At 41.2% G+C, this 23,738-nt stretch overlaps 1 protein-coding gene and 1 long non-coding RNA gene across 2 annotated transcripts in view; one reads left to right on the plus strand and one right to left on the minus strand.

Moving 5' to 3' along the window:
- Positions 1-5,992: 5,992 nt before the first annotated feature.
- On the minus strand, positions 5,993-18,379 carry LOC123593779. Its single transcript, XR_006710496.1, has 3 exons — positions 17,802-18,379; positions 17,259-17,376; positions 5,993-6,135 (listed from the first exon to the last, which is right to left on the minus strand). It is a non-coding gene; the product is annotated as an uncharacterized LOC123593779 (long non-coding RNA).
- An 80-nt stretch (positions 18,380-18,459) lies between these two features.
- RORB (RAR related orphan receptor B) overlaps positions 18,460-23,738 on the plus strand; it is a 199,584-nt gene continuing 194,305 nt past the window's right edge. Inside the window, exon 1 of the mRNA XM_045470256.1 lies at positions 18,460-18,735. Within this exon, the coding sequence (XP_045326212.1) occupies positions 18,729-18,735 (7 nt within the window). The 5' untranslated portion in view covers positions 18,460-18,728. The remainder of the gene's footprint in view (positions 18,736-23,738) is intronic.

Raw genomic sequence — 23,738 nt, forward strand, 5'->3', positions numbered from 1 at the left:
ATAATCGTTTGGGAGAGGGTAAGGAAAAACCTTATTAAAAAACACAAAACCCAGAAGCTGAAAGGAAAATATTTTTTAAGTCATTACATAAAAATAAAATCTCTTAGAAGAAAAAAGACACCATAAAACGTCAGAAGAGAAGGTCCAGACAGAAATGTTCGTAACTTAACACGTTTACAACAAAGGACTAATATCCATGCCGTATAAAACGGCCTCTACAGATCAGCAAGAAAATGATAAAAATAATACACAGAACAATTCCTAAAGGCCCATCAACATGTGGAAAGATCTTCAACATCAGCATTGATCAGAAAATTAAAACAACAGTGGGTACAAAGTGCTAAATGGGAAAATGGGCTCTCAGTTGATGAGGATAAGGGAAAATGAATGTTCAGTACACCATTGTACAATCAAAATTGGAAAGGGACATTTTGGAGTTTGACCATATCCACCAAAATGTCAAAATGCTAAATCTTATACCTAGCAATTCTTTTGACATGGGAATAAAGAGCAATTTGTAGAATATTTTACATGTATATACACATATATAATATGTGTGTATACATAATATGTGTGTATATACCTGTGTATGTATATATGTATATGTGCATATACACACAGAAGGACACATGTATGTATATGTATATGCAAAAGAAAAACTAAAACCGTGGGTATGAACATAAGGTGAGGTGTTTTCTAATAAATGCACTCGTATTCTAGCAGCAGCCCCCGCTAGTGAAAAGAGAGGATTGTGGAGGAGGGGAGAAGGGATTGTCATTTTTACACCATACACTTTGTATTATTTGAATTTTTCATAATGCATATGTGTTTATGTATCACTTTGTGTTATTTCATGTTTTAAAGAATCAATCTTGGTTATTTAAGAAAATGTCAAAACTAGGTTCTCCTATTTGCAAATATAACTGTATTTCACAGTTTTGCCACTTGCTCTCTCAGTTTGTTTTCTCTGAAACTATTTACATAATCCAGACAGAGAGGGAATGTAACGTTTTGGCCATATTTGCAGTGGTCCACTCGGGCAGAATACTGTGGAGTAAGGTCACATCGAGCCCAAGTTGTGAATAGTCAGAGGTTTTTTTTCACATCTTTTCTCTGCAACCCTTTGTATTATTCTGGTATCTCTAGTGCTGTCCCTCCAGTTTCCAAGGCGTAGCTGTGGGTGCCAAGCCAGCTCCTAGCAACACCAAGTCCGGGTAGATAGTGCCAGGCCAGTTTTTGCTGCCAAGGGCCACTTCCCTCTCTCCCAGGGAAGACCATTAGCTGGCGTGCTGCACCTTTTACCCTCTGCCTCCCCCTTGTTCTTGACGTAATGTGGGTGGGGGCGAAAATATCTGGAGGTCTTCAGGGAAAAAGCAAGAGGACAAGGCCTTATTCTGTAAGTGTCTGAGGAACCAATAGGAGAGAGCTGTGTCCCTGATGGAATCATGAAGGCATCGTACCAGCCTACTTACATATGGCTTCTTATAGTGTAAAACAGAAACAGCAGCAAAACTCTCCATTTAATTCATCTAAATTAAACTGGTCTTTCTGCGATTCCCAGACTCCATCCTTACTTATATAAAGCTCCAAGTGGAAATTCAGGGAGATGTCCTTCAGGAAAGGGAAAGGATAAATAAACTGTGGTACATCTAGACAATGAAATATTATTCACTGCCTATAAAAAAGGTACCAAGCCATGAAAAGAAATGGAGGAAACTTAAATGCATATCACTAAAGGAAAGAAGCCAATCAGAAAAAGGCTACATACTGTTAGGATTTCAATTCTATGACATGCTGGAAAAGACAAAACTATGGAGACAGTAAAAGGATCAGTGGTTTCCAGGGTTAGGGGTGGGAAGAGGGAGGGAAAGATGGATAGGTGGCTTGCAGGGGACTTTTAGAGTAGTGAAATCACAACTCTGTATGCCACATGTGTATACGTGTCAGTATACACGTGTCAGAACCCCCAGAGTATACATCACAAAGAGTGAACCCCAATGTAAAGTACGGATTTTATTTAATAATAATGTATTAATATTGCTTCGTTAATTGTAAAACAAAACAAAACTACCACCCTAATGCAAGATGCTATTAAAAGGAAAAACTCTTCTGGCAGTGGAGTGTAGGGGCATATGGACACCCTTCTTTCTGCTCAATTTTCCTGTAAGCCTCAAACTGCTATAAAAAAATAAAGCATTAAAAATGAAATTTGGGGGCATCTGGGTGGCGCATTCAGTTGACTGTCCTACTCTTGATTTCATCTCTGGTCATGATCCCAGGGTCGTGGGATTGAGCCTGAGTCGGGCTCCACTCTTACCGTGGAGTCTGCTTGAGATTCTCTCTCTCTCTCTCTCTCTCTCTCTCTCTCTCTCTCTCTCTTTCTCTCTCTCTGCTCCTCTCCCCTCCTCGAACTCTCTCTCTGTCAAATAAAAAATAAAATAAAATAATAATAAAATTTTGATGGGATTCACAAAACGTGATTCACAAAAAATTTATCTTATTGATAAATTCTAGCTTTGTTTTTTATTGTGTTTGCTAAACTTTTTGGTTATGGAGTATTACAAATTTTCCACATAAATTTTAAAGCAAAATTTCCAGGCTTATGTCTTAGAATATTTTATAGAAGCATTCCTAGTTAAGTAAATATTGGATTTTTAACCATTTCTATTGTCTTTGTAACACAATGTACTCAAGGTTTGAGCTCTGTTGAAATATATTGGTGACTGAAATGTCAGATTTTACTTAATCTGTATTCAATGAATTTTTAAATGAATGAAAAACCTACCTGTAAACATAGTAGTAGCTTCACAATATCTGCTTTTTATTTTTTTCAATTTTTTTTAATTTTTTTTAATGTTTTATTTATTTTTGAGACAGAGAGAGACAGAGCATGAACGGGGGAGAGGCAGAGAGAGAGGGAGACACAGAATCGGAAGCAGGCTCCAGGCTCTGAGCCATCAGCCCAGAGCCCGACGCGGGGCTCGAACTCACGGACCGCGAGATCGTGACCTGAGCTGAAGTCGGATGCTTAACCGACTGAGCCACCCAGGCGCCCCGAATTTTTTTAATGTTTATTTTTGGGAGAGAGAGAGAGAGAGAAAGTGAGAGAGTGGGGGAGGGGCAGAGAGAGAGGGAGACACAGAATCCGAAGCAGGCTCCAGGCTCCAAGCTGTCAGCACAGATCCCAACGTGGGGCTCGAAGCCATGAACCGTGAGATCATGACCTGAGCCGAAGTCAGACACAACCGACAGAGCCACCCAGGCGCCCCCACAACGTCTGCTTTTTTAAAAATAATTCCTTTTTTCCTTGAGTTTCATCTCAGTCATTTATAACTGTATCATCCAGATTTTCCTACCACATCCCTGTCCTTGCAGGCATTGTGCTTGCTTACCCATCACTGTCCACAGGATCAAAACCTGCTTGCCTTTTCCTTAGACTTTCTGATGCTTCCATAGAGCTGATGTAAGGACCTACTATTGCCCAGAAGAGGTGGTCTCACAAGATGAAGAGGTTGATGAGGTTGATGAAGATGATGAGGTTGGTCTCACACGTGCGGCCAACTTGCTAAAGACCTAGTATCTTAACATTTAAATGGAATAAACCTAGAATAAGCCAGAAAAACACACACACACACACACAATAATTGACTCAACAGACAGGTATATAAGACATACTCTTGTTGATTGAAGGCAACTATGAAAAATTAATAGCTGAGAGCTCCTCATTGATACTTCAAAAAAAATCACAAGTATTAAGGCAGGTGAATATGGTTGGTTTGTATACTTAATTTTGAGCTCAGGGGGCTTGAAGGTCAAATATTGATTTGACTTCCTAACTATGGGAAGATGCCGGGCCTTTTTATTATCGCCACTTCTGGGTCTTCAGGTTCTCCGGTTCCTTTCAGCCAGTAGGTGGTTGTTGAACCATTCCTGACTCCAGCACTGCGACCTCTGCTGGACACTAATATTCTCCCTTCTCCAAATCTGTTAGGACAGGAAAGGAATGCGGTTTGCCCCTTGGAGTGGGGCAGAAACCACATGCTTGTCTGTTGCTTTGAATGCCTCCACTTACCTATTTCATTTAAATTCCACCAGTGTCTCCAGAAGCAAGAATAGCAAATACGGGATCTAAGCAACACTCTACAATCATTTATCAGCTTAACTTGAGTTTAAATACATGACATACACCAGCCCTCTCTGGGGACATGCTTACACATGTATTTCAAATATGACATGACTAATTATTTTCATACTTTTCTGCTTTGATTACATAACTCTTTGAGACTTTTGACCAGCAAAAATTCATTTTTTTCAAAGCCCTGTTCCCCTTTTTCCTGTACTGTAAGTGTAACAATCCTATACAGTGGGGAAAAAATGATTCACTTGGATGTATTATACCTTTCGTCAACTTCCTGGCATTTGGAAGGAACTTTTTCTCCCTCTTTAAAGATAATAGCTGTCTCATAGCACTAATTTCATTAAACTTAAGTAATTTCCAAATTAACAATATTAACTTTACCAATTTTTTTTTTATCATAAAACATCTTAGTTAATGGTTATGTGTGTACTTTGCGGGAAAGAGAAACAAAGTCCTTTCTGAAACGTTTATCTGGAGAGTGTCAATTTTGCCCTGTATTACTGGTTTCATATTTGGATGTTGTAGATTAGCCTGAGCCGAAATGTGCATCACTCTTTTTTTCCCCCATAGAGCATAGTGGTTAAAGATAGGGACAGATAGTTTAGGGGTACCATGGTGAGAACACCCTTGGGACTGAATTGCCAAAAATACAAACAAATAAACAAACCCTCAGGCACTACTCAGGAAACAAGACAACCAATTCCAGTCCTAAGTAATCAACTGCCCTTACCAGAAGCCAGTAAGTGGGTCCAAACAAAGAAAGCTTCCACTATCTACACCTCTTTTTTCCTTACCCCTTCTTCCTTTTCTGCTCTCCATCATATGTCCCAGCCCAGTGTTTGTCTTCATTCATCACAGAATGACTAATCTGAAACATGTGCCACTAAATATATAATACACTTGAGTTATCACTGTATGCAAGACATCATGTGCCTTCCCCATTCCTCTCAAGGCTTTTGAAACCCCTGAATTCACATCCTTCTCTCATATTTTATTCCCTTCTCCCACCTTTATTCCCATGTTTCTCTCTCTCTGTCTTCTATGTCCTGGCTGTTAGGTTGAGGAGAATTTACATTCAAATAAAACATAAAATTTCTTTCTCCAGATTTTCATACCAGCTGACTGGGATTGTAAGTGCCCCACTGGAGAGGCCTGATATACTTACTTAGAGTTTTTAAAAAGCATGCTGATTTCATACCTTTCCTCCCAGTGTCCTCCAGAGAGGAGGACGGACTATTCGGAATTGGTTTGGATTGATAAAGTACTTTGCCTTTATTTAAAGAGCTCATCTTGCATCAACCTCTCTTTTCATTCACTAAACATATTCTGCAGCCCTCCTCATCTGAGAGAATTGGGCCTCCCTTGTCTGCTTTGATCCAGAAAATCATGCTTTCATTAACACAAACATCTCCTGATCTCTGCCAGTGCATTTTAGATTTTCAAATTATGTATGTGCATCATTTATCAAAATGCCGTCAGTCTCCAGGTCTGCCAGGCATTCAAACTGGGCAATCCCATGGCATGTATGTATGTGAATTCATTCTAAGGGAAGTTGCATGGTGATTATAATCTCGGTCCCTAAAGTAGCTGCAGTTAGCTGTACATTCTTTATTTTAAGGAAAGAAATGTGGTGTTAAGCACCAAGGATGAAATCTCAGAACATCTTAAGCAAAATTCAGATTCCCATCTATTTTCTGTTTTCCCAATAGAAAAGATGAAAGCATTCTGTATTGAGAAACGGTCTGACTTCGGTGAATGAGTTGAAAAGAGAGTAGTGTTTTTAGTGATATTATAGACATGCAGCAGTCTCAAATAACAGTTTTGATATTTGAGAACTGGAAACATACAGGAAGTTCTTTAATCTTAATGGAGAATCCCTGGGTCATTTGGTCCACATACCTGCCTGTTAACGTTTTTTGGGTTTTGTTTTGTTTTTTTTAAATTAAAATCTTCAAAATTGCCTTCACTTCTGTTTTCTTTATCCATTTCAACCTTCACTGAAACACAGAAAGATACAGACCACCATAAAAATTAGCATTTAGACCACCATTTAGACATTAGCCTGTGTAACTACAGACTGTGTCTATAATTTCAATAAAAAATTCTGGTAAATACATAAAAACTAACAGATGACCATGATATTGAAATTGTCCCTATGGATTAAAATACTAATGTATTCATATGTTCAAGGAAATAAGTGAACTAGGTGAAGGGGATTAAGAGCACACTTATCATGAGCACTGAGTAATGTATAGAACTCTTGAGTCGCTGTATCATACACCTGAAACCAGCGTAACACTGTGTGTTAACTATACTGGAATTAAAATCTAAAACAATAGATGACAAGATGGAGGATTTTACCAGATAATAGGAACCTATAAAAAATAATCAAATAGAAATTCTAGGACCGAAAAATGGAATAATTGAAACAAAAACCGAATAGACTTAACAACAAACTGAAAGATACAGCTAAGGAAAGCATCGGTGAGCTAGAAGTTGGTGAATATAAAATAACCTGATGGAAGCCTGGAGAACAAAAGGATAGAAACGACACAGTGAGGGGGAAAGTGATATATGGGGCAAAATGAAAGTATACATATACATACATACATACATACAAACATACACGCCATACATAATGCATACATATAATGCCATCTCCCTCCAGAAGAAGACAGAGGAAATGGGGCCAGGGCAATATTGAAGAGAAAATGTCAAGAACTTTCCAATTGATAGAAGATACCAAGCCATAAGTTCAAAAAGTGTTTTAAACTCCAGACAGGGCAACTGAAAAGAAAACCACATCTATGCACATCACAGTAAAACAACTAAAGACCAAAGAGAAAGAGAAAATCCCAAAATTGAGACCAAAAAGGAAGATACATCATTTTCAAAGGAACAACCATAATGCTGAGAAGTGACTCTTCAACAGAAAAGATGTAAGATGGAAGACAATGGAATGATATGAGCAGAGTGTGGAAAAAAGAAAGAAATCCAGCAACCAGTAAAAAACCCATCTTTCAAAAGTGAAGCAGCATAAACATTTCCAGATAACCAAAAACCAAGTGTGTTCAGCAGCAGCAGCCGACATGAAAGGGAATGCTAAAAGTAGTTCTTCAAGCAGAAGGAAAATGATCCACAAGAGAAACACAAAAATGCAGAAAAAAAAGTATATGACTCAATTTGGGGCAAATCTGAAGGAATACTGATGATGCAAAATAATAATCACAATATTAATAATATTTTATGGGGTTTAAAATATATGTAGAACTAAGATACATGACAACAATAACACTAATGGCACTAATGGGATAGGGAAGGTTAGCAGAGTTCAACGTGTTAAAGTCTTAGCATTGACCGCAGTGTGGTAAAAGTACTCATTTATATTTGTTCTAATAATCCAAGGACACATGTTTAATCTCTAGGAGGATTACCAAAAGAATAGTAAAGATGTGGAACCAGCAAACCAATGGGAGAAAAATAAATGGAATACTCCAAAATTGATCAATTCAGACTAAGAAAGGAGAAAAAAAAAAAAAAGCAGGGTCGCAAAGCATTTGGGGAAAAGGAAATGGAAAACAACTGATAAAATTATAAATTAGTTTATATTTGTGCTTTTGTTGATCGTTTACAAGTAACTGGGAACTGTGATAGACAGGCAACGTCTAATTGACCTGAATTGAAAACTTTGCTGTCGCTAACTCATTAAACAGATTTTCCACAAGCAAGTCATAAAATTATAAATAGTTGATGATTTTTGCATGATCATGATGTGCTAAGCACTATGTTAGCATATCTCCTTTTATCCTTTTGAGTTCATTAGTCCTATTTAAATATTTTTAAGCGCATTTTAAGCATGTTAACTACCAGCTCACATTAAAAATAGCAGATCTGGAATGGAAAACAATTTATGGGTTTTTTTGAGGGGGTGTTTTTTTGTTTCATTTTACTCCAGAACTGATATACTTAATCATTACGATATATATCGTCTTAAAAAGAAAAACTTAATATCACATGTATTTTTAAATGTGCCCATAATGAGACATGAAGACATCTTAGCAAATGTATAGTCCAAGTTATCAAAAAGAAAACAAAAAGCATTACTTACATCACTTAAGTTTTATTTTTTTTAATGTTTATTTGTTTTGAGAAAGAGAGAGAGGGGGCACATGAGCTGTCTCTATATTCCTGCCTCATCAAGGAGCATTCAAGCTACTGTCCATTGCCTACCTACATGAAGACCAGGTTCTCAGAATTTGTCTTTCTACCTCCATTTTTGTCCCTTAACCTATATATTTTCCAATTGGCAGCTAGAGAGAACTTTAACCAACAGAAAACTTTAAAAAACACAGAGCCCAACGTGGGGTTGAACTCACCAACCATGAGATCATGACCTGAGCCCAAATCAAGAGTCTGACACTAAACTGACTGAGCCACCCAGGTGCCCCTACATTGCTTAAATTTTGACAATCAGTCCAAATTAGTGATTATTGAACACACTTCGATTAAGCATGGGGTAGGTGTCAACCATCATACTAGGTCTTGATGATACGATACAAAATAACAGATGTGGTCCTTGCCTCGTAGAGCAAATAATATTAATTATAAATTAATTCATTCCCTTCATTAGATAATAACAAGACAAAAGTAAATAATCATAATTATGATCTGATCACAAAAAGATGCTCTGAAAAAGCATTATGAATGAGTACTCTGTTAGATAGTATGATGAGGGACGATTTTCTCTGAAAACATAACCTTTAAGCCAGCAGACGCTTACAATTAGGGCAACTGTATTACGTATTGCTCAGACTGGAATACTTTTGAGAATGAAACAGGGCACTTCTAATAATTATTCAGGGCGTCAGTGCAAACCAGAATGTTTTCACCCACTTTGTAAGCCCTGATAAGGTTATTTTTAAGTGCAATAGAAAGACACTCTAATGTTTTTTGCAAGGGGTTATCTATTATATGACTTACATTTTTTTTTTTTTAATTTTTTTTTCAACGTTTATTTATTTTTGGGACAGAGAGAGACAGAGCATGAACGGGGGAGGGGCAGAGAGAGAGGGAGACACAGAATCGGAAACAGGCTCCAGGCTCCGAGCCACCAGCCCAGAGCCCGACGCGGGGCTCGAACTCACGGACCGTGAGATCGTGACCTGGCTGAAGTCGGACGCTTAACCGACTGCGCCACCCAGGCGCCCCAATATGACTTACATTTTTTAATGTTCTGTCTAGCTGCCAGTTGGAAAATATATAGGTTAAGGGGCAAAAATGGAGGTAGAGAGACAAATTCTGAGAACCTGGTACCCATCTAGGTAGGTGAGGGACAGTAGCTTGAATTGATGGGGCAGGAATATAGAGAAAAATAGCCAATTCAAGATAAATTTTGCAGTGTATCAGCAGCTAAGATGAAGCCATACGAAACCTTCCATTTGCATCTAGTTCATAACAAACAAGAAAGTATCTTAAAGTTTGTCAGATGATCTTGGAAAGGGAGTTTTCAGTAGCATTAACAAATACAAACACAAAGGAGAAATGTTCATCTATAGCAAAAACAATCAGGAAAAAAAATCTAAATTAAGCAGCTCCCCTTTCTTCTCTACCAACCCCCCGTTTTGAGATTTTTTTTATCCAATTCTTATAATGTATAAGTGTGTATGCATTTTTATAAAAACTACTACTTGTTTCTACAGCAGTATTTTTCCAGTCTGCTGTGTGTATTTTCACTTTATTTGGGGGGCCTTTTGCCATTCAAAATATTCACCTTTTTACTTTGTACATAAGGACATACATCTAACTTTTTATTTTCATAGGGACTGGGTTTACTACTTTGGAAAAGTTTGCCCCTATCCACATTATATAAATATACACAAAAATATAATTTTATTATTTTGGGCTTTTACTTATATATTTCATTAAATTCTCTAATCATCTGAAATGTACTCTTGTATGTGATATGATATAGAAATCTGGCATTGCCCATGATATTAAAATGCATATTTTCTAACCTGAACCTAAAAACCATTTTGATTTTTATATAAAGTTCTCACAGTCTTAAATCATTTATGTATGCTCTGATACTTACCTACTTTTGTGATAATATATATATATTTTAATTTTTTTAATGTTTATTCATTTTTGAGAGACAGAGAGAGACAGAGTGAAAGTGGGAGAAGGGCAGAGAGAGAGGGAGACACAGAATCTGAAACAGGCTCCAGGCTCTGAGCTGTCAGCAGAGAGCCCCACGTGGGGCTTAAACTCATGAACTGCGAGATCATGACCTGAGCCGAACGCTTAACCGCCTGAGCCACCCCGATGCCCCAACAATATATTTTATTTTTATTGGAATGATTTTAAAGTAAGTTTTAGTAAGGGAAGTCCCCTGTACTAATCTCCTTTTTTTCTACTTTGGTTGTCTTGAAAAAATCTTTTTTTATCACACACACACACACACACACACACACACACACGCACACACATTTACCTCTTGTAAATAAACAGTACAAAATATATGGCACAAAAAATGTTATAGTCTTCACTCTCCCTCTAATTCTTCAGGTTACTCTCTATTAAAATGTTAGTGTAGGGGCTCCTGGGTGGCTCAGTTGGTTAAGCATCTGACTTAGACTCAGGTCATGATCTCACAGTTTGTCAGTTCGAGCCCAACATCGGGCTCTGTGCTGACAGCTCAGAGCCTGGAGCCTGCTTCCGATTCTGTGTCTCCCTCTGTCTCTGCCACTCCCTTGCTCATTCTCTAGCTCTCAAAAATAAACAAATGTTAAAAAAATTTTTTTTACTGTTAGTGTAGTTTCTGGTTTTTTGGCTAAGCATTATTTTACATTTAAATTCATTCTGAACCAGCCTTATTTTTTGAAGTAATTTCATTAGCTATTCACAGGCATTTATTCTTCTAAAGAAACATTAAAATATTTTAATCTAGTTTTATAAAATAAAGCATAACTCATCTTTTGCTATGTAGTGTCTGGAACATACTGGCAGCCAGGAGTTAGTTTGTGCCTTTGATGTTTTTTCAATCAGCCTGTTTTGGTAGAGCTTGTATGTTTGCAACAAAAGGAGATCCACTCAATCTAGTTTATGTAAATGGGGATTTGTTATATTTAAGTCTTCAAGGGTCATGATAAAAAATTGGGAGTTTACCAAAATATAACAGGACAAGCACTAAACTGAGACAAAAGTTTCACTAATGATCCAACTGTCAAGTTGAACTAAATCATTTAACAAGCAGTTTCTAGAACACCAGGTGCTGGATACCAAAATGAAAATGACAGAGTTACTGTCCTTAAGATGCTCACTGCACTTGTTGTGATGAGCACTGGGTGATGTATGGAACTGTTGAATCACTGTATTGTATACCTGAAACTAATATTACACTGTATATTCACTAACTAGAATTTAATAAAAACTTTAGTTTTTTAAATTTTTTAATGTTTATTTATTTTTGAGAGAGAGAGAGGGAGAGACAGAGAGCGGTAGAGGGGCAGAGAGAGAGAGACGCACAGAATCAAAAGCAGGCTCTAAGCTCTAAGCTGTCAGTACAGAGCCCAACGCAGGGCTCAAACTCATGAACCCGAGATCATGACCTGAGCCAAAGTTGGAGGCTTAACCGAATGAGCCACCTTGGTACCCCTTAAATAAAAACTTAAAAAAAAAGATACTCACTGTATAATGGGGAAACTGGGATGCAGAAATAATGTGACTTGCATGGGATTGCACAGGTAAATTAATTGCTGGCACCTAGACCTTAATATTTTCCCTCTACCCATGCTTTCAAATCCCATTAACTTTACAATGTTGCTTGGTCTTTATCTATCCATTCTGTTCCTTGACTTTGGTCTCAGAAGAAAAGGTGCTGTTGTTACCAAAGCTAACCTATGACCACTGATCTCATTTGTTCAGACTCTCTTTTTATATTTAAAATTACCATTTTGTTCAGTCCCAGATTTATATAGAAGGAAAGAAGTGTGTGTGTGTGTGTGTGTGTGTGTGTGTGTGTGTGTGTGTGGAGAGAGAGAGAGAGAGAGAGAGAGAGAACTTGATCTACCATCTTTTCAGCTAATGGTCCACCCTTCTCCCATCCCCCAAACAACTAGAAAGGATAATCCAAACTCTTCCCTGCATTCATCCATGACTTAATAGCTCTTTAGTCCTCTGTCCTGAAGGTTTCCTGGGAATCACTAATAACTTCCTAATCAGCAAACCCAATGGCCCTTGAGTTCTCTGCATATTTGACATTGTTGATCATTCCTTCTTTCTTGAAACTCTTCCCTACTTTGGCTTCTCTGATACAATACCAACATAGTCCACCATCACCCATCCATCCTCTTATTCACTGGCTTATCCTCCACCTACTACCCCTTAAAAAGAGACATTTGGTTTCTTCTCATGTTATTTTGCTTCTGCTTAATAGTTTTGAGCATCTTAAAAATCTTTATTTTCACCTCTTAACAATTTCCAAATCTTCAGTTCTACCTACCCAACCATCTGTTAGATATTGTCATCAATATACACAAAAACTGAAAATTAATCTCAACATTTTCCTCTATTCAGTCAAGAACCTACTCTTCCTTCCTTCCTTATTTCTATTGATGGTATATTCATTCTACCAGCTTCCTAATTATGAAGCTGTGGTTTGACTTCTTTCTCATCTTAACCAACGCACTGCCCACAAGTACCACCATATCACCATGAACTAGACTTTATAGCTTTTGCCTTTCAAAACATGTCCAACCTTTCCCCCCACCCTTTTTTTTTTCATTTTTACTGGTGCCATTTTAATTTTTGTTATGTCTTTGTTTATTTTTAAGAGAGGGGGACAGAGGGCAAGTGGAGGAGGGGCAGAGCGAGAGGGAGATACAGACTCCAAAGCAGGCTCCAGGCTCTGAGCTATAAGCACAGAGCCCCACATGGGCTGTAAGATCATGACCTGAACCGAAGTCGGACGCTTAAGCAACTGAGCCACCCAGGAGCCCCTTACTGGTACCATTTTAATTCAGCCCCATACTATTTATGACCTGAAATATTTATTACAAAAGTATTTCCTAGACTCCGTGATGGACCTGAATCAGGCATAATAATTTTTTCACAGTATCCTTTGATCTCTAAAGTCACTGTTCTTTATTTAATGGCATTTAGCAAATAACTACTTCAGTCATGGAGTGTATAGATATGCTGTACTGTGCAGTGGACAAGAGTCCAAATGTCCACAAGTGCATTTGGAGCATGTACTATTTGCCAGGAAAAATGCTAGATTCTGGGAATTTAGCACTGAAAACAATAAAATGGAACTTACATTTTAGAGACTATATCTGGGTTTGAATCGTGGATCCAACATTTTTAGATTTGTGATCTTAGACAAGTTACTTGACCTTTCTAAGCCTTTATCTTAAATTTTTTTTTCAACGTTTATTCATTTTTGGGACAGAGAGAGACAGAGCACGAACGGGGGAGGGGCAGAGAGAGAGGGAGACACAGAATCGGAAACAGGCTCCAGGCTCTGAGCCATCAGCCCAGAGCCTGACGCGGGGATGGAACTCACGGACCGCGAGATCGTGACCTGGCTGAAGTCGGACGCTTAACCGACTGCGCCACCCAGGCGCCCCTCTAAGCCTTTATCTTAAAAAAAAAAAAAAAAGGCAGGGGTTAGGGGAGTGAGATATAATACACACCATGTAGGTTCTTTAAGGAAATAAAAATTAGAGAGGCTGATAGACTATGTGGTTCATCCAATAAATGTTAGCTCTTTTTTTCCCTAATTTGCCATTTTCCTAAAGCTTACCTTACCTCCTATCCCACCTATTGGGGTTCATTTTGTTTTGGCCCATGCATTCTTTCCAATTTATTACATAAAGCACAAGATATACATTTTAAACATATTTTCTCTTATTGCATTCTGAAAAGTTACTGAATTTGCATTCATACTTAAAAACAAAGCAGAACTTGGAGTGCCTGGGCGGTTCAGTCGGTTAAGCATCTGACGCTTGACTTCAGCTCAGATCATGAGTTCAAGCCCCTCATCAGGCTCTGTGCCAACATTGAGGAGCCTGCTTGGGATTCTCTCTCTCCTTCTCTCTGCCTCCCACCCCTGCTCACACACGTGCTCACACTCTCTCTCTCTCTCAAAAGTAAATAAGCATTTTTTTAAATGAAGCAGAATTTTAAAAATTATGAAAACCCTCCATCTGAGAATAAAACAGAATGGTAACAAATATGAAAATAACTAGATTTTGCTTTCTTTTATAATTATGTAACCAAACCCTAACATCAATGTTTCTTTTTTTTTTTCCTCCACAGATTAGGAGAGTTTAAAATGAAAAAATAAAACTCTCATTTCTCTCTCTCTCTTTCCTCCCCTTCTCCTCCCCACTAGAAACTAAGAAAGAAGAGCTCTTATTTAGGTGTTTGTTATATTTCTGTTTCACATCCAGGGGACAAAAGAGTAGAAAGCATTCATTCAGCCAATAATTATCAAGCACCTATAAAGTACCCAGAACTCTTCCAAAGTCTTGGGAAATCCTGGCTCCTGTTCTCATGTTAGGAAGCACAGGTCTGCTGCAGCTGCTGGGGCAGTAGTAAGTGTCTCCATGTGAATACATGTAGAGTTGCAGAAGATATTAGAGCTAATCTAGACAGTTCTCAGCCCACTAAAGAAATCTGTAAACCAGAGCATCTTTACCAAAGTTTTTCATTCAATCTTTGTTGGTTGCCTCCAGCAACAGTAAGCTCAGTACTTCACCTTTTCTATTTTTAACAGGTGTAAACATATAAAGTTATCTTTTTTTTTCTCGTTTTCCCAGTATTTAAGGTAGCTTTGTATATCTGTCGTGACTTTCACAGCCACATAGCCCCCTAAACACCCAGTCTTTTAGTCATTCTAAATGTAATGTCATTATCAATATTGCCAATGTTCCTCCAAGATGCAGAGATATTTTAAGTAGAATCTATAGACTGGCCAGCTCAGAATGTGGTGAAGCATTACTTCCTATTTTGGTTGAAGCATTTGAGGATCGAAATAATCCTACATGCCGTGTTCACCCTAACTGGTTGGCTCATGACAAACCTTTGCCTCTGTCAGGATATTTCTTGTCGTTACTACTCTGTGGCCTTAGAGCTGAACCTGAGGGATGGTGGTATGTTCAGAACACAGTTAGCAGGAACGTAAGTAAAATTGTATCTGTTCTTGAGATTAAGCACGGCACTATGTGACCTACTGATTTTCATTTAAAATTATCACAATTTAGATAGCAGCTTCGAACATCTTTCAGGCCCAGAGCCAAAAGCAGAGCTTCAAGACTATAGGAAACCAAACAGTTCTACAATCATTCAAGTAATGACCGACGCTGCATTTCATGTGAGCAAGGACATTATATTAATGTATTATTATGCCAATCAAAATATGGATAGTTGCTGGCAGATAGGTTACAAAAACATCAGATTATATGTAACTATTTTATGACTTCTTGGAAAATGCTGATTTAAGTCCTGAATATTTATTTTACACAAATAGGTTCCATTCAGTTGACATAATTTGCAATTTATTAGAAATGCTCAAGAACTCAGTTTTTGAATTTTTAGGAAGATCCAAAATATCCCAGATCACCACAGTATAACCAGTGATCAACATTTATTCCACTCTAAAAGAGAAATACTTTTGTAGCACCATATATAATATAATATAATATAATATAATATAATATAATATATATAAATACATACACATGTATACATATATACATATATAATATGTATATATATACAGTTTTGAAAATGATATAACTTAAGTATTTCTAATTGACAATTTTTTTCAGAAGTATTCAGAAGGGATTAAAAACTATGTGATAGAGTTGTAAGCAAAATTATGCGTTGTTGTACCGACAAGGCAAAAGTCACATAAAAATGTGTAGGAGGGGGACAGGCACTTGTCATATATGTGTTGACTTTTTTTTTTAAGAATTACAGATATTGCAGCAGCAAAAGAAATTTAAGAATTCAATAAATGTTCAGAAATTTGAGACTAAGAAAGAGTTAAAATTCTTGAATTCTGAAATTTCTCTTTAATCAGAAATAGAAATCTAAAATGATGACAACAATAATAATTATAGTGTTTACAAAGACCTGGGAACTTTCACCATTCCTGTGTCTCTGTTGGAAGCACATAAAATTAAAATGATATAGTCACAATTTGTTTCTTGACTATTTTACATTCAGTAATTTTTAATGAAGCAACTAAATTAGGCATAACTTAGTGCAGCTTTAATGTAGTTATGATGAATATATTTTACTTGATTAAAAATGATAAAAACCAGGGAGCCTTAAATATTATCTTAAAAGATTAACTACTGTGTCAATTACAAATCTAGGGGAAAGGTATTTATAAGGGAATAACTATTCTGAACAGTCACTTCCTTTTGTTCATTTCATTTAATTAAAGACTCAATCAACTTTCAGTCTTAATACTAAAATTTTTCTAAATTACACATTGGCTTGCAAATTGAAGGGCATATAGCAGGGCTAAGTCAATTCAGCGCTAGGGAAGATTCAGCAAGTAATCTATTTTTTATATAAATGGTGGGGGGGGGCGAGTACAAACTACTTCGCAGTTGTAGGGTGGAGTAATTAACTACATAATTGCCAATTGTGCACCGCACTTTGTGTTACATGACGAAATCTGAATAAATACCAGTAAAGATCAAATTATTTGGGCACATGAATGATGATGAGGCCCGCTCTGCCAACAGGTAGACTAATGAATTGAAGCCTCAATGCCTAAGACCAAGTGGAGGAAGCCAATTTTTTCACCTCTGCCTTTGAGGGGACCAGTTAACCTACTGCAGCGGGAGGGAGTAGATGTGATCACCATATGTTTACTTTGTCCACTCAGGGGAAACTTGCAAAGGAACAGTTTTGAAATACGCACTGGATTTTTATCAAAATACAAATAAATGGCAGTTTTCACCTAAGAAATACAAAATACTTACGTTTAATTGCCAGTCTCCAATAAATAGATAAGTGTCTTCTGGTCGCAAGTGGACTTAAAAGTCTTCCCTCCTAAATAGCCCTGCACCTCAATCAAATAAACAGCACCAGACAATCATACCTGTGGCCTCAGCCATTTCCCTTGCATCACTGAGGTGGCCACACTGTCCACTGAGGCTGTTATCCTTGAATAGGGTAGCCCAATGCCAGGAGATCCTCCAAGTGCTAATAAAAATGTCCTTGACAAAAAGAAGATATTAAAATGTTTTTTAAACAATTTTTTTTAACAGACGAAATCTTAGTGTTTCGTGGGTTTTGCTTTTAGGATTCGGGACGGGAAGCATCTGAAAGACGATTTCAAAGGAAGCAGATGACACTTGCACGGGACTGCATTTTGGTCTAGGCTCAAAGTGATGAAGTTGATTTGCATCATTCTGCCACTAACGCTGAAGCGTCCTGCTCCTGGAAACCCCCGCCAGAGATGCGGAGTTTACCGAGAGAGGACTCCGCGGAGCGCTGCCATAAATTCAAAACTAACTATCGGGGCAGGCAATCGCTTCGAGAGAGGGACGGAACGTGGGACCCGGGGAGCCCCGCGCCCCTCGCCTGGAAAGGACTGGTCAAGTGCCTTCTCCCTCCTCCCCGAGTCGGAACTGAATGTCACCTGCAGGTCTGCCCAACTCTCTGGGCGCTTCCCCCTCCTCTGCCCAGTTCGGACAGTGTCTAGTGACCGGTTTCAGCTCCGGCCGTCTTCGGGCTCCAGGCTGCAACCCCCCGCCCCGCTCCGGGAATCGCGTCCCCTCCCCCGTGGTCCCCGCCCCCTCCAAGCTCTGCCGGGCGCTGATTGGCGGCGGCGCTGACAGGAGGCGGGGCCTGGAAGTCCCGGCCAAGCCCGCCCTCGCGTATAAGCGCCTTCTCGGCTCTCTCTCTCTCCATCTCTCTCCTCTCTTTCTCTCTCGCTCCCTTCCTCCCTGTAACTGAACAGTGAAAATTCACTGGATCCGCTAACAGGCACAGATGTCATGTGAAAACGCACATGCTCTGCCATCCACACCGCCTTTCTTCCTTTTCTGTTTCCTTTTCTTCCCCCCCTTGCTCCTTCTCCTTCTTTGTAACTAACAAAACCACCACCAACTCCTCCTCCTGCCGCTGCTGCCCTTCCTCCTCCTCCTCAGTCCAAGTGATCACAAAAGAAATCTTCTGAGCCGGAGGCGGTGGCATTTTTAAAAAGCAAGCACATTAGAGAGAAAGGAAAAAAAAAAAAAAAGAAAAAAAAAAAAAACAAAAGCAAAACAAAACCCAGGCACCAGCCAGACAGCCCATTTTTTTTTTCCACCCTTCCTGAAAACAAACAACCAAACAACCATCAAAACAGTCATCACCACCATCATCAAAACTGTTAACATAGCAGCGGCGGCGGCGGCAAACGTCACCCTCTGGCCACGGCGTCCGCCTAAAGGGATGGTTTTCTCGGCGGAGCAGCTCTTTGCCGACCACCTTCTTCACTCGTGCTGAGCAGGATTTTTGGGCTCTCCGGGGTTCGGGCTGGGAGCAGCTTAATGACTACGCGGAGCGGGAGAGCGGCCACACCATGCGAGGTAAGCGAGCCCGCGGACCCCGAGGCTCCCCGGGTCCGGCCAACTCCAGCCAGATGGGGAGATGGGGGAGGGGAGCGCACGCTGCCCGGGGGGAGGGGGGAGAGAGGTTCGCGGCGCGCAGTGCTCGAGTTCGCGTTCGCAGGTGGGCTACGAGCGGCCTGGGCGTAGAAAGTTGTGGGAAGGTGTTGATGCCTCTCGGGAGTTCTGGAGGGACGCAGGAGGGCGCTTTTTGGAGAGGGGAGCGACGCTAGTTGCGGTCTCCCCGTCCGCGAGTTGCACCGAGCCGTGTTTGCTTGTCACTCCCGGGTACGGAAGCGGACCCTGGGTGGAGGGAAAGCGGGAGCGGGCTGCCTCCCGGCAGAAGCGGCTAGAAGCGCCGGGCGCGCAGCGGTGGCCTGCCGGGGTGGGGCGCGCCGGGCGCACGGGCAGGCGGCGGGCCGGGAGCGCGCGGGCACGCAGACTCGGGCTTGCTAGGCCCACCGGCGTTCCGGCCCGCGAACGCGTCCCTTCGTGGGAGTGGTGGGCAGAGGGGCGGTGTCCCGGGACTGGACGCGGATTCCGGGATCGTCCCCTGTGCGGGTTCTCTTGCGCCGGCGCTACGCCCAGGCCAGGTCCTCGCGCGGAGCCCGTGCGGTCCAGGGACGAGCGCCACCCCGAAAAAAGTTGTGCGGAGAAAGTTCCAGAGGATAGGAGAGCCCGCGCTCCCCGCGTCAGAGAAGGTTCTTTTGTCGAAGGGCCGCTGCGGGAGGCGGTGCCGGGTGAGCCCTCGAGCCAAGACCCCCAGCGGCGACGGCGGTGGCAGGTCTCTCGGGGTGAGCTGGCAGCTGTGGGGCAGCGCGCGGGGGACAGGGGAGAGACGCTTCCTCTGGCCACCCTTCGGGCTGCCCCAGCAGATGGCCTGGCCGGCTCTAGGGAGTCACTCTGTCCGTCTCTCCCCGCGCAGTGCTGGGACCCTCAGTTTCTTGCGCGCATTCCCTCACTTTCTGCTCGGCCACAACTTCACTCTTTTCTTGGAGAGCGGGCCCGGTGCCAGAGTGCCATGGGGATGCGTGCAAGCCTCTGGGCACCTGCCTCACCTCCCAACCCCCCCCCCCGTTTTTCTTCCTGGCCACTCTTCGGTTTTGTGGGGGCACTCCTCTACCCTCCGCGTGCCCTCCGGGTCCTGGTAACAGAAAGTTGGAAACGGCCAGTCCCTGGCCTCCCTACATCCCTGACCCGGCGACAGATGGACCGACAGGAAGAACTGCAAACACTCGTCACCTTCCACCGGGCAGTGCACACCTCCCACTCACTCCCCCAGCACCTCTCTAGGAGGGCCCCGAGGGAGCAGGCGGCATGCTCCCCATGCTGGGCATAGTGAGTCCCCATAGCTTGACACTAGGGGCAGGGACTGGGTTAGCTGGCTGGGCACTGGGGACGTGGCAGGAAAAGGGAAGGAGGAGAAGGAACAGAGAGGTTGTGCAAGGAAGTGGGTGTGAGGGAAGTAGCTGAAGATCAGGGACAGGGACGGTCTGGTGGGATGGTTGATTGACCCGTGCACTGGGAGTGGGGCATCTGCGCTGGCGAGCTGGTTCCGGTTGAGGGGCCCAGTTGGGGATTTGGTCACATGCTCCACTGTCTAAATTCTTTCAGAAAACTATACTGGGCAATTGGCGAGTATAGAACCTTTAAGTGAAAGATGCCCCGGGTCTTTGTTTTCCTTTTTCTGTCCCATCTCACCACCATCCGCTCTCCTTTCAATTTCCTCTCCTCTGGTCTGGGGCTGCCAGGTCGCCTGGAATTCCCTTGCTTCGACCCTTCCAACATTCCTCCCGTGGCGGTGTTCTTATGTACTGAAGGTCCGAAACCACGAGGCACCTACGCTGCGATCCGGCACTAGCGCCTGCGGCGTAAAAGCCGCTCACTCGCCCCTTAAGTTGAAGAAAACCCGAGGAGTATGAGGCAGGAGTGGGTTGTAGCTTGATCGCGCTGCTCCTGAAGGAGCTGTATGCCCAGGCAGTCCGGGTTCGCCACCGCGCTCGCTTCAGGGACTGCAGCAGCTTGAAGGGTTGAAAGCCAGGCGCCTCGCCTAGGGCTCACCTTTAGAAACCAGTCGAGGCCCACACCCACTTTCCAAAAGGCTTCACGCCAGCCAGGCTGCCCAGAAGAGCTTACAAGTTCTAACTCACAAGGGCGACCCGGGGATTCGCACTGGAGAAAAATTTGCAAGCTTACAAGGTGGCAGATTCCTTTCCTCTACCTCCCAGGCTCTCCTTTGTTGACCCTTCACTGTCTCTCCTCAGCCATCCCTGTGCATTTCCTACAGACTGCCCCTTCCCGCGAAGGCAGGAGTTGTTCTTTAAGGATAGGTTGAGAAGAGATCCAGGCTACTCAGAGGTCTTGTGGAAGTCGGGGTTGAACTTGAGTGTGAACTTGAGAAGTGAGAGCCGAATCGAATCAGCTTTCTCTTGTGCCTGGGATACTAATCAGCCTACCACAAGGGGAGGGGATGGTTTTTGAACTTGGCTTTACTGTGTACCCACTCCGTTTCTCCCGTGCACGCCCCTCCCCCAACACACACACACACACACACACACACACACACACACACACACTCTCTCTCTCTCTCTCTCTCTCTCTCTCTCTCTCTCCTCATCTCCAAGGGGTCCCTGTCAGTGCCTTGGCCTCGGCTTCAGTGTTTGCAGTTGGTAACTATCCTGAGTCAGGACGCTTTGTGCCACATAAACTTGGACCAGGATTAAGTGGTCTCCCTCGGGACCAATCCAGCAAACCCAGCCACCCTCCACCTCCTTCCGACCTCGGGCAGATCTGTGGTAGTTAAAAGAGACTTTATCTCAACGGAAGCTAGAGGGGTAAGAAAGGGGTTAAAAGGCTCTGATCCTGGAGGTCATTATCGTGCCCACTACTGAACTGATTTGTCCCTAGCTCGGTGGCTTACTCTGGGCTGGCCTGGGGCGAAGGAGGTTGTATTTGTTGGCACACAAAGCACGTCACCCTTTGTCTGCGAGAGGGTACCACTTAAGTTCTAGAGATGCTACTTTGCAGATTGCATTCGAAAAGAATAGCTTCTAATAGCTTCTAAAGGCGAAAGGGAAGACTTTTAATTGGACCCTGTCCATAGGTGAGAAAAGGGTGAGCACAGGTGTGGGTTTCAAGACTCCTTCCTGAGAAACCTGTCAGCTGTTTAGTACACAGGCACACAGAAATGGTCAGATTTTTCAGCCCTGCCTCCGCAGAAAGCCCTACCTCCCAAAACAGGGGCACAGATGTCCTCGCAATCAATAGGTGATTGTGGCCTCTATGGATTAGAAATCTGGTTTTATGCTTGCTGTAAACAAGGATGGGGCTTGGCTTTTTGAAAGCCCAGTTTTCATCTATTATTTTCAGGTAGTTAATTTTTATTAACTGCTAACTTGAGAAAAACAGTAGCTTGCTCTGAGAGGCATGGTAGCCCTTTGGAAGTCTGGAGCTCTGAACGTCCTGCTGGCCAGGCCTTTCGATTTCCTAAACGAGTTCTCTATCTTAATTTCTTCCACAAATGCCGATTAAATATTTCTAACCGAGATTTCTATCTTAATTTCTTCCACAAATTCCAATTAAATATTTCTAACCAAGATTCCACCTTTCCCAATTAAAAAAAAAAAACATTGCTGGAAGGACATGTCTGTGAATAGTCCATTAATGTTCATTAAATAATCATCAGTAAGCTGTCTTTATTCCTAGAAAAGTGAACATTTAAACAGTTTAAAGAAAAATTCTGAAGCTGTATTTCAAGTATTGTTGGGAAAAAAAATATGTAGCCAGAAACATAAAATATGTTCCTAGGTGGTTACCACTTGGGACTCTCTCCTCCCCCCATCTCCAACACCCTGAGTGAATTTACAGCAAGTTTTATGACACAGAAGTGTCGGACATCTTCAGCTTTTGGGATATGTCTTAGAAACAGCAAGGGTTGTCTTTACTTGTCTAGATGTTCAGATAATCAGGAACTGGGAAACCAGGATGGAAATATAAAGGGGGAACTTTTGAACAGCAGGCCTCATAAACATGAGGGATACAAGATTAAAACGCCTTTGTTAGAATTCATTTAAAACTTAGAAGTCCTGGATTTTACATCAAGAATGGTATAGTGTTGCTATACTGTTTTTGCTATACTGTTTAGAAAATCCTTACAAGATGATTTCTTGTATCATTATTAAAGTAGTTTATGTGAAGCTTTACTTTAACATAAATAGCATGTTTATTTTACACTCTTAAATATGAATGCTAGCCTTTACTTATTTTGGTGACAATTTGTTAAATACTAAACTATTAATAGCCTTAAAAGCAATTATTCTGGTGTGAACGTGATGAGGATACACTGTATTTCAAATTTAAATGTTACAGAATCATGAAACCTAATTTTATAGCACCAAGGATTTTACAGCACCAAGAAAATGTTAAGTTTTAGGGTTGGTCTTCATGAAAATGCCACTCGAACTATGTAATAATACCTACTTTTTCCCTAAAAGTAGCATATATAGAATTGGCACTAGGATTTTAACATGACTCAAGTTTTTGTAGATAAAAAGAGAAAGACAAGCAAAACTTTTTTTTTTCAGCCATTATATCACATTTTATAAACTTGTGTCCACCTTTCAGAAACATAACGTGGCCATTGTAGTTTTTATGCTTTTTACTACAATAGTTCTAAAAAATAAAAGTGTGACTCACAACACTTACAGATTTTTTCACTGCAATGAGTATATATACCTCTAATTTAAAGTGCATATTGTAGCATTCAATTAATACAGAGTTTAAAAGTATTCTAGTAAATTATCAAGTTAAAAACATTCTACATAGGTAGATATGCTGGTGTTCGGCAAATTTGTAAATCAAGTAAGGTTTTAAATTGTGAACAATAACATCATTGTTACTGTACATTCTTGAAATCTAAGCCTTACAGATAATTATATGAGGAAGCAGGAGAAGTAATTTCCAGGTTAAAGCCATCAAATTCTGGC

The sequence above is a fragment of the Leopardus geoffroyi genome, chromosome D4, assembly GCF_018350155.1.
Source record: "Leopardus geoffroyi isolate Oge1 chromosome D4, O.geoffroyi_Oge1_pat1.0, whole genome shotgun sequence".
NCBI classification, from domain to species: Eukaryota; Metazoa; Chordata; class Mammalia; order Carnivora; family Felidae; genus Leopardus; species Leopardus geoffroyi.